Genomic DNA, 10,841 nt, shown 5'->3' on the forward strand with positions numbered 1-10,841 from the left:
ACAAGTGTTGGTGAAGATGTGGGGACGAGGGAGCCATTATGACCGGATGATGGGAATGTAAATTGGTACAGCTGCTGTGGAAAGCAGTCTGGAGTTTCCTCAGAAAATTAAGAATGGGAATTCCATACAGTCCAGTAATTCCACTGGTGAGAGTTTACCCAAAGAAAATGAAGAAAGACCCTAATTCCAAAAGATATATACACTCCTGTGTTTACTGTAGCAGTATTCACAGTAGCCAAGACATAAAAGCAACCCAAGTGTCCGCTGATAGAGAAATGGATAAAGATGTGAAGATGTGATAGACACACACATACACACACAGAGGAACATTAGTCATAAAAAAGAATGAGATCTTGCCATTCATGGCAAGAGAGATGGACATAGAGGCTATTTTGCCAGATGAAATAAGTCAGAAAAATACCATATGATTTTACTCATATGTAGACTAAAAAACAAAACATATGCGGGGCGCCCGGGTGGCTCAGTGGGTTAAAGCCTCTGCCTTCGCCTCAGGTCATGATCCCAGGGTCCTGGGATCGAGCCTCCCATTGGGCTCTCTGCTCAGCAGGGAGCCTGCTTTTCCCCACTCTCTCTGCCTGCCTCTCTGCCTACCTGTGATCTCTGTCTGTCAAATAAAATCTTCAAAATATATATATATGAACAAGCAAGCAAAAAGACAAAGAGACTCATAAATACAGAGAACAAACTGGAGGTTGGCAGAAGGAGAGGTGGGGGAGGGACCAAATAGGAGAACGGGATTAAGAGATACAGATTTCCAGTTGTAGAATAAGTAGGTCATAGGGATGAAAAGTACAGCAGGTCTGTGGTCAGTGATACTGTAATAACTGTGTGGTGACGGATCATTACTACACTTAGCATGGGGAGCATTTGGTACCAAAAAATAGTTATGCTTTAGAACCATATAGAAAAATAATTCACCTTATAATAAAATTATGAAGGTGGTGGAAAGGCACAAACTTCAGTTACAAAACAATTAAGTCCTGGGGATATAATGTATGGCATGGTGACCATAGTTAATAATAATAATAATACTGTATTATATATTTGAAAGTTGCAAAGAAAGTCGATCAAAGAAAGTTGCAAAGAAAGTTCTCATCTCAAGAAGAAAGGGACTTGTAACTTTGTGTAGTGATGGATGTTAACTAAACTTATTGTGGTGATCATACCACTATATACATATACATAAATACGTATATTTATATATATAGAGAGAGAGAGAGAATATCACTATGCTTTTACACTTGAAAATATTATATGTCAGTTACGTCTCACATTTTAATCATTATAATTACATAAAGTATTCGAGAATCTCAAAATATTTTAAATAATTTTTAAAATCCCTAATTGAGGGGTGCCCGGGTGGCTCAGTGGGTTAAGCCTCTGCCTTCGGCTCAGGTCGTGATCTCAGGGTCCTGGGATGGAGCCCTACATCGGGCTCTCTGCTCTGCGGGGAGCCTGCTTCCTTCTCTCTCTCTGCCTGCCTCTCTGTCTACTTGTGATCTCTCCCTCTCTCTGTCCAATAAATAATAAATAAAATCTTTAAAAAATAAAATCCCTAATTGATGTCTAAAGCCCACAGAGAATATTCCCCCTTTCCAACCCTTCACTTTTTAAAGAAAAAAAGGATTCTATTTATTTATTTGACACAGAGAGATAGTGAGAGAGAAAGAGAGAGAGAGAGAGAGAGCACAGCAGGGGGAGCAGCAGTCAGAGGGAGAGGGAGAAGCAGGCGCCCTACTGATCAAGGAGCCCAGTACAGGGCTCGGTGCAGGACTCAATCCCAGGACTCTGGGATCATGACTTGGCTGAAAGCAGACACTGAACCAACTGAGCCACCTAGGTGCCCTCCCAACCCTTCACTTTCAAGGTTCAGCTTGACACACTGGCCTGAAGGAATGAATCTAGGGCTTCTCCATAGCTTTATAAATACGAATCTGTCAGTTTCTCTTCCAAGAAATGCACAAACATAGGTTTTAGATTATAGATGGAGATTTTTGATTAAGATATTGTTTTCCAAACTTTAGCAATTTGTGTCACATTCAGCATCTTTGCCAAACAGAGGTTAAAAAAAAATTATTTAATAGCTTGCTCTTGGTCAACTCACAGGTTGTGTTGATTTTATTTTTTTAACATGTGCTGTTGGGGGGAGGGGCAGAGAAAGGATCTTCAGCAGGCTCCACATTCAGCACAGAGCCAGAGGTAGGGGCTGATCTCACAACTCTGAGATCATGACCTGAGCTGAAAATGAGTGGGACACTTAATCAGCTGAGCCACCCACAACCCCCAAAGTTAAGTTTATTTAAAACATATTTTTGTCTCCCCATGCATGGAAACCCAATATTTTTTGCCATAAAGAGTAGGTAACCACAAAATAATGGTATTAATAATATAATATAACATTATTGTGTATATTAATATATATTTGTATATTTATATTAGATATATAAATATAAAATAAAATATATAGTAATATATATACTTACCTATTAATATATAATAATAATAGTGATTAAAAAAATTTTTTTTTATTTATTTGACAGAGATCATAAGTAGGCAGAGAGGGGGGGGGGAAGCAGGCTACCCACTGAGCAGAGAGTCCAATGTGGGGCTTGATCCCAGAATCCTGGGATCATGACCTGATCCAAAGGCAGAGGCTTAACTTATTGAGCCATCCAAGCACCCCAATAATAGTGATTTTAAACACAAAACAGTGTTATTAAAGTCTGGCCAGATAGTGTGGCTATGCTCCCTTCATTTGGAGAAAAAAGAGTTTGATAACCGATCGATACATCTTGCATAATTACAAGTGGCATTTAAGACATATTCGTGCAAAAATAGAATGTGTTCCTTGTCTTAATCAGAAGGTTAGAAAGGGACGTGAAAATGGGCAAACTTGGTAAGTGAATATGTGTTTTCATGTTATTTGGTGCCTGAAATAAAATTATCTCAAGAACCAAATTTAGGAAAACTTGGGGCTAAGGGAAAGAGACAAGTCCGTTTGTCCCGGGAAGCAGGGATGTGTGCGACGTTTGTCAAGGGCAAACGTTTCGAGGTGGCCCTGGCTCCGGGGCTGAGCTCGGTGGGCACCCTGCTGCTCCTCTCTCCTGCCACACCAGCAGAGCCCCCATTACATCTGCATTACTTGCGGTGCTACACCCAGCTGTCTGTCTTCTCCCTGATTTGTCTCTTGCTCCCACACAGTGAAGTAAGGTGGCCGTCTGCACAGTTCAGGCCTAGAACCACCCTCCCCTGAACGTGCTGCCCCAGCCCAGCCCCTCTTGCCCCTTCCCTTGGGGCTGCTGGCCCATTCTGCCGTGATGCTTGCTTACAGTGCGGGAGGAAGGCCCAAGACCCAAATCTGGGCCTAATTCGAAGAGGAAATTTCAGGCAACTTGGATTCTAGGCGGTCAGGCTGACCTCGCCTTGGCCACGTGTCTCAGCCTGGGAATAGGCTCAGCCTGGTCCACTTGAGTTTTGCACTGGGATTTGGGTCAAAGCCCCAGCAAGTCATAAAATATTGTTTTGCTTTATTTCCTATTATACATTTTATATGCATATATATTTATAACATATAATATAGTTATATAATCAGTTTATATTAATACTGCATGTAATTTTACATGTGCATTATAATAATGGATAGTATATAATACTGTGTAATATATATGTGATATAGCATATAGTACATATGTAATAGAAAACATTAATTGCCAAAGAGAACCCTCAATGTTAATGTTTGCTTTTCTGTAACCTCTGTACCCATTTCCCTCTCATCGAGGTCACAGGTTGGGGTAGCTATTCCGAAGCACAATATGGGCACTCTTTGGCCCTGGATACGTCACACTCAGGATCCTAATATAAGGCACAACCCATAGTACTCCATTTCATCACGCTTACAAACCAAGTTTCTCCTTGCAGCATTCCTTCCGCTTGAGGTGGCAAACCAACGCTTACTCTCTCCTCCATAACCTTTCAGAGGGCAGGCAACATCCAATCCCCGTCTCTTCTGATCACCAAAATCTGCGGTCGGCCCCGAGGGCTTCAGTGTTAGGGGGTGATCTCCCCTGGACGGTCTGAGCTTGGTTTCAGAGACAGGCTCTTCATTGGATTAGGTGGTAAATCTTAAGACACTAAAAATTTCATTGTGAGTCCAATGGGTAGTTTACCGTTGATACTGACACTATCTCTAATATGCGTCTCTAATGTCACCATGTCTTAAAACTGGCCTATCCTGCATCTGTTGGGTAGGATTCCAGGGTCCTAAAAGCACTTATTCTGGAAGGAAGTTTAAGGATTTTATTCAGTGAGTCCTCCATTTCTTTTTGAAAACTTCTTGAAAGTTACAGTCTTTCTCCCCAGAAAAATGTGCAGAGAACATCCGGTATGTAACTTAAGGGATCACAGAATCCCCAGAGGTACATCCTTGGGCCCTCCAGGGAGGAGCCCTTCTTCTGGATAGGCTGCTCGAGGTGCTGTCCGCATCCCCCGATGCTGGGCCTCGTGTCTTCCTTTAACTCCACGGCGTTCATGATTTGTTGGTGGTACACTGAGCCCAACAACGTAGGAAGCTTTTTTACACTTTATTATTTTTGGAATGTTTTGGCCTCTTTTTCAGTCAGCTGCCTTGCATTAAGCAATCACATAGGCTCACGAAACTATCAGAAGGGGTTTGCACCTGCAAAGAGACGGTGAGATGTGGACACCATAAGGCAAGGTTCCCCTCTTGTAGCCCCGTCTGCAGACCTGGGTCAGGTCCCTGACCAGCACTGGCCAGCAGCCTCCACCACCCCTGCCTCCTGCACGCAGGTGACCCCTCAGACTTCAGCCACCCACTGGACAGCTGGTGTGCAGCCTTTTCTTGGCAGTGAGGACAGGAAGCCAAATGAAACCGTCAGGCCCACCTGACTCAGGGAGGATGGTTGAATCCCCCTACCTGTCCCCTTCTGCAGACAGGTGTCCTGCCCTTAACCTTGGCTGCCCCTGTGTCTCTGGGAAGTGTGGCTTAACTTAATGAAGCTTGCTTTTTTCTTCTTGCAGAGTCTCCCCCAAAACAGCTTTGTGGGATGCCTGAGGAACTTTCAGTTGGATCAGAAACCCCTGGACACCCCTTCTCTGAGTGTTGGTGTGTCCCCCTGCTTGGGTGGCTCTTTGGAGAAAGGCATTTATTTCTCCCAGGAAGGAGGACACGTTGTCCTAGGTAAGGGTCAGTTGTGAAGAGTTTAGGTCTTGGAGTTTGAAGAACTCGATCCTTTTTTCTTGAATTATGATATTTTAACTAATTTTTTTTCTTTCCTTTTGAAAGCTAACTCTGTGCTGTTGGGGCCCGAATTTAAGCTGGTCTTCAGCATTCGCCCAAGAAGCCTTACTGGCATCCTAATACACGTCGGGAGTCGGCCGGGGAGGCACTTATGTGTTTATCTGGAGGCTGGAAAGGTGCGCACGTGTGAGGACAGGGTCTGTGGGTTTCATTGCTGGAGACCGCAGTGGGGGGTGTTGTGAGGGAGCGGGATTCCATCTTGTTTTAAGAGACCTGATTTCGGGGCTAACTTAGTGTTTTCCTTTAGCAAATCATTTGGTCGTGTTTCCTGTTCATCATCTTTAAAATTGGGAAGACTCAAACAAGCTGGGCCGAATTCTACCTGCTGCACTAAGTTACATGGCCCTAGGGAAGCTACTTAACTTACTTCAGACTCACTTTCTTTATCTTTAAAATGTGGGTAATAATGCTGATATCTTAGGGCTTTTATCAAGAGAATAGAAACTGTCATATAGTCAATAAATGTCCATTTTTCCTCTCCTCCCCTTCACCTTTGTCACATCTCCACTTTTCCTCATAAGGGCAGTACCAGGAGTCATGGAATAGATGTTCCCAACAACTATCTACACCGTGTCATGCCCATGCCCATGGCCTGGTGTCCACGGAGTCAGTTTTGGATTTCCCTTATGGTCCCAACACCACCCACCCACCTCTGCGGCCCCCACAGCCAGGGTGGCCCCTCGGTCTGCCCCCCAGGCTTCCTTTGGGTTGACCTGGACTCCTCTTTCCGCATAGGCTTCTACTGTTCCCTCCTGCCCATCCCTTATGGGGCTGGTCAATATCCTATTCTCACCACCAGGTTCTACCTCTTTCCTTTTCAAAAGCTCTTATAAAAAAAAAAAAAAAAATCCTTCCAGGAAGACCTCAAGGCAAAGAGCAAATCATGATAATGTTAAAGAGCAAAAATTCAACTGAGTGAATTCGAAGATCTTGTTGACCTTACTCGAGTCATGAATCAGGCAGCATCCCATCTAGCAAGCAGAGGGGAGCTCTGAGGAGTTGTACAGAAGGAGCGAGGGTAGGACAAGGCAGTCATAAGCAAAGGAAAAGAAAAGATTCTTCCAGGCAAGGTCACCTTCCATTAGGGCAAGGGCAGGGGGTCTAAGTGGGTGGATTACCTCACCTAACTTTTGGGGTGGGATTTGGGGAGGGCAGGGAATGAAGAAGACCCATATGACAGATTATAATGTCATGGGTGCTATTCAGAAAATTCCTGACTGATCTATTAAGACTCCATTCCTGGGGGAGGTTGAAAGGTCACTTAGGTTAGGTATTCAGCCCTGGTCTGGTAACAGGGTTTAGGGGGCTCCAATTGGGGCCTGTGTTTTTCTATTTAGCCATAATATGCCATTTTCCTTCACCTCTACCCTTCCACGGCTTATTAACCATGAGGGGTAAACTCCCAGAAGAAGATAAAACAGCCCAAACTCCTGGAACACTTTGTATTTGTGATGTGGCATTTAAGTGTGAGCAAGGCCTCAGATAGGCCAGAGGCACAAGCAGCCCCTTGCTGGCTGGCCTGGAGAGAAGGCCGGCTTTTCAGGGGAGCGGGAGGGGCTCCAGGAGGCCTTCTAGAGAGGAAATCATTACACACACAAACACTGAGACCTGATGACCTCCGTAAGGGCAGTGACGTTGTTTAGCTGGAAAATTGCCTGAGAATTGGCAGCACGATCTAGCTACATGCAAATTAAATGCAAATTAGTTACCAGCTTGCTGATTTTAGTCCTCGCCTTCCTTCACCTTGCTTCAGCCCTTGGCCCTGGCCCAGAATTCAGGGGGAATTCAGGATTCTATATGATAGCATGAGGACCTGACCCCTGGGCGCGTGCCCAGTACAAATGCAATCCATGAGCTTGCTGAATTCGTTGAACAAGAGCCCCTTGTAAGGCGTGCGTTCATGGAATTATTGTCATTGTCGGGGCCTTGCAGCAGGGTATACGCCTCAGCCAGCATTTTTGCCTTCCAAATTTCACATCCTTCTAAACTGCCACTGTCACATGCTAACAGCTGAGAAGGCTCTACCATGCTACCCAGTGCCCTCTGAGTGGAGCCTGCCAGAGGACGGGTTTGGACTGGGAGGACAGGGCTCGTAGCTTTTGGCAGCGACGTCAGGCTGGGTCCCGGGGTTTGCAGCTTGCTCGTCTGGGAGGGGTGCAGCAGAGAGATTCTTGCAAAGCTGGCCCCCATATCATCTCCCGGTGTGGGAGGGGGCTTACGTCTAAAGTGCTTCGGGCTGGCGGGGTGGCAGGGGCTGGGAAGGCAGGAAGCCTGGGAAGTTGACTCCACCAGCCCTTCTGAAGGCCATAGGAAAATGCCTGTGTGTTCCAGGTCACGGCCTCTGTGGACAGTGAGGCAGGGGGCATCTTGGCATCGGTCACACCAAAGCGGTCTCTGTGTGATGGACGGTGGCACTCTGTGACAGGTATGATGGCCAGTAGCCTGTTGTTCACACCCTGAAGCTGTCTCCCTTTCCATCTGGACTTGAATGTCCCTGAGGCCTCGTCAGCAACTCAATCCCTTCGAGTCTGGCAGAGCTCAGCTACGCCCCCCACCCCCTTCCGGGTTCACAGTGCGAACGCCACCATCCTCAACCCACCCCAGCAGTGAGGACGCAGTTCAGGGTGATTGCAACCCGTGCTCCGTCCTCGGTCCTCTGTCGCCCGACAGAGAAGTGGTTTTTTTTCTTTTCTTTTTTTTTTTTTTTTTGAGCTCGGAAAACTGATAAGCTGTTTGTTTACAAGGCAGTATAACATTGTGATTTAGATTTTGGCTCTGAAAGAAAAAAGAACAAAGAGGAAATCTCAGTTTGGGCCTTTACCTAAGTGACCTTGAACAAGCCACTTAATTGCTCTTTATCTTCCGTTTCCTCCTCTGCACAATGGAGGTAAAAAAAAGTAACCTCGCCTCCCAGGGTGAAAATCAAACGGGATAATGTATGCAAAGTGCCCCCCAGGGTCCAATATGTCACAAGGGCCCAGTAAGTATTTGCTCTTACTATTGTTAAAGTTTATTGTTGGGCTGGAGTTTTTTTGTGTGTGTGTTTTTTTTTTTTTCTGCAAGGGAGGTAGACTTACCACTGGGTGGAGAAGGGCCTGGCCTCCCGCAGCCAGTCTGCTGTTTTATGAGTAACCTGTGTGCGTGAGCTTGGAGATACATTAAAGCGCATTGGCTAAAATGTCTTTTGTAAAAAAGCTAGTGTCTGCTTGTCTAATTGGAATGCTAACTCCACAGCAATTAGGGACGACTGTTAACATTGGAGGAATTTTATTTGGAGGGTCAAAAAGCGACTCAGGTTTCAGAAGTCAGCGTCTCCCCGAAAGAAGCTAAGATCACATGAAATAAACATGACCTCTGGAGACGGGGCTCGGAATCCCAACCCATTCAACTTGTAACTGTCCTGTAAGGCTCCTCAATGCCTTGAGAGTCATAGTCTTTTCTCTCGGAAAGAAGAGTGAGATATCTTCCTCACAGATGCATTTAAGGATTGAATTCTGTAATGTATGCAGAATACCTAAATACCCCCTTGGCATTGATAAATTAGTTGGATTTGAGTCTAGGTCGACTGAATTCCTACCAGCAGCGCTCCCACGGAATGAGTTGAGCAGAAGCCGGTGGTGACACACTAGCGTAGACTTTAAATATTGGGCAGGGCTCTCCTTGGGTGACTGACCTGACCAGCTTCCTTTCCCCCCCAGTCACCATCAAACAGCACATCCTGCACCTGGAGCTGGATGCAGAGAACAGCTACACAGCTGGACGGCTCCCCTTCCCACCTGCCGACACTCGAGAGCCACTACACATTGGAGGTGTCCCAGGTAACTCTGGTCTTGACTTCTCCTACACCCATGTTGCCCCACATCAGCTCTTAACATATCCGTCTTAGCCCAGCAAATCCAACGCCCCAGCCCAGGGGTCGTTAGATGAGCAGCAGTTGGCTGGACGGTGGAGACAGTGAAGCCCTTTGCTCCAACACATGGGAAAACTCAATTGCTAGCAATGGGCATGTTGTATAGCCCAGGCCACATTCCTGCTGCTGCTTCTGTCCCAGGCCTATCACTTATAATTAGCCCCTCTTACAAGGCTGTGTTAACCTGGAAGTCTGGTATCAGCAAAGAATCAGGAAAGGGGCTAAGAAATTGGTCTCTTCTCATAAGTTGCTTAGATTTCCTGGTGAGTTATTAAGCTCTGGGGGGCCAGAATGAGAGGAGCAAGCAGGTTCTGGAATTCTGCCTGGAAGGAGCTTTGTCATTCTTCCTTCTTTTATGTTCCTCCAAATAGTTTGTTAATTTTATGGGTCTTCCATGACCCATAAAAAGCACTGGAGTTCAGAGTTATTATCTATCTATTGATTTGGGCTGTGGAATCAGCTTCTTGGAAGAACTCAAAGAATAGCCTTGTTGTTGACTGATCATAGCAGGTGGGGGTGTGGGGTACCAGCTCAAAGGAGGAGGCCACCAGGTGGCCCAAGTCTCTTGAGCTCTAAGAAGACTCTTTTTTAAATTGGGTACATTCACTTGAAAGAATGAATTACCCACTGAATGCCTCTTCTTTTCTCTTGAAGCTGGTTTGAAGACCCTGAAGCTCCCAGTGTGGGAATCATTTTTTGGCTGTCTGAAGAACATTCAAGTCAACCACGTTCCCATCCCTGTCACAGAAGCCCTGGACATCCAGGGGACTGTCAATCTGAGTGGCTGTCCTCATCACTAACTCAAACCCATCACACAACAGGGGAAGCCACGCACTAGACCTCCAAGAGCACAGCTCCCCAACACACCTCCCTCTCTCCCCACAGGATCATTCTTGACTTAAGACACCTTCTAGATGAGGTTGCTAGCAAGTCTCATTTTGAATTCTGACCACACGTACTCATCATTTGGGCATTCAGTGCCCCATGTGTATTTTATATAAAAATCCCGTTTCTCACAGATGTTGAACAAATTATTACACGCTTTTGGTAATCTCCTCTTCCACTAAAAATGAAATGTCTTTTAAAGAACTTTATCTTCCACCTGGTTAAAAAAAAAATAAATATCTTTTAAAGCACTTTAAAAACACCCAAATTGTACATGTGTTAAGGCTTATAACTTATGGGGTTAAATAAAGGCAGTGTATTCTTTAAATGATGATGTTTTATTAGCATTAAACCAATGGCTTGATGGGCATTGTTAATCATACTAATTCTTCAGCACATGTTCGGCATGCTACCTACAACATAATTTTCTGCAGATAATCATGAAGCACATAGCAATGAGGTACTTTGTGTTCCCAATGTTGGACATATAATCAGGTACAAGAAGTAAATCCTGCCCTGAATGAGTACGCAGTCCAACTGGGGAGACACGCAGTATTCGTAAAATTTTTAAATAACTGACAAACCAAATAATGAACCTCTATTTCCCTTTGGTTTCCCATGTATAGTCTGCTACCAACCAAGTCTCAATTATGATTATCAATTCCTTGAGGACAAAGACTCTCTCGGAGGAGAACTGAGATGGCTCTA

The 10,841-nt window shown here is 45.2% G+C and overlaps 1 protein-coding gene across 2 annotated transcripts in view; it reads left to right on the forward strand.

Annotated features, from left to right (window-relative positions):
* LAMA3 (laminin subunit alpha 3) overlaps nucleotides 1-10,461 on the forward strand; it is a 264,369-nt gene extending 253,908 nt beyond the window's left edge. For both annotated transcript variants that reach the window (XM_059409366.1, XM_059409367.1), the window contains 5 exons: nucleotides 5,059-5,218; nucleotides 5,324-5,454; nucleotides 7,670-7,763; nucleotides 9,037-9,156; nucleotides 9,903-10,461. In XM_059409366.1, coding sequence (XP_059265349.1) covers nucleotides 5,059-5,218; nucleotides 5,324-5,454; nucleotides 7,670-7,763; nucleotides 9,037-9,156; nucleotides 9,903-10,048 — 651 coding nt within the window. In that variant the 3' untranslated portion in view covers nucleotides 10,049-10,461. The remainder of the gene's footprint in view (nucleotides 1-5,058; nucleotides 5,219-5,323; nucleotides 5,455-7,669; nucleotides 7,764-9,036; nucleotides 9,157-9,902) is intronic.
* The last annotated feature ends 380 nt before the right edge of the window (nucleotides 10,462-10,841 follow it).

The sequence above is a fragment of the Mustela nigripes genome, chromosome 8 (genome assembly GCF_022355385.1).
Source record: "Mustela nigripes isolate SB6536 chromosome 8, MUSNIG.SB6536, whole genome shotgun sequence".
NCBI lineage: Eukaryota > Metazoa > Chordata > Mammalia > Carnivora > Mustelidae > Mustela > Mustela nigripes.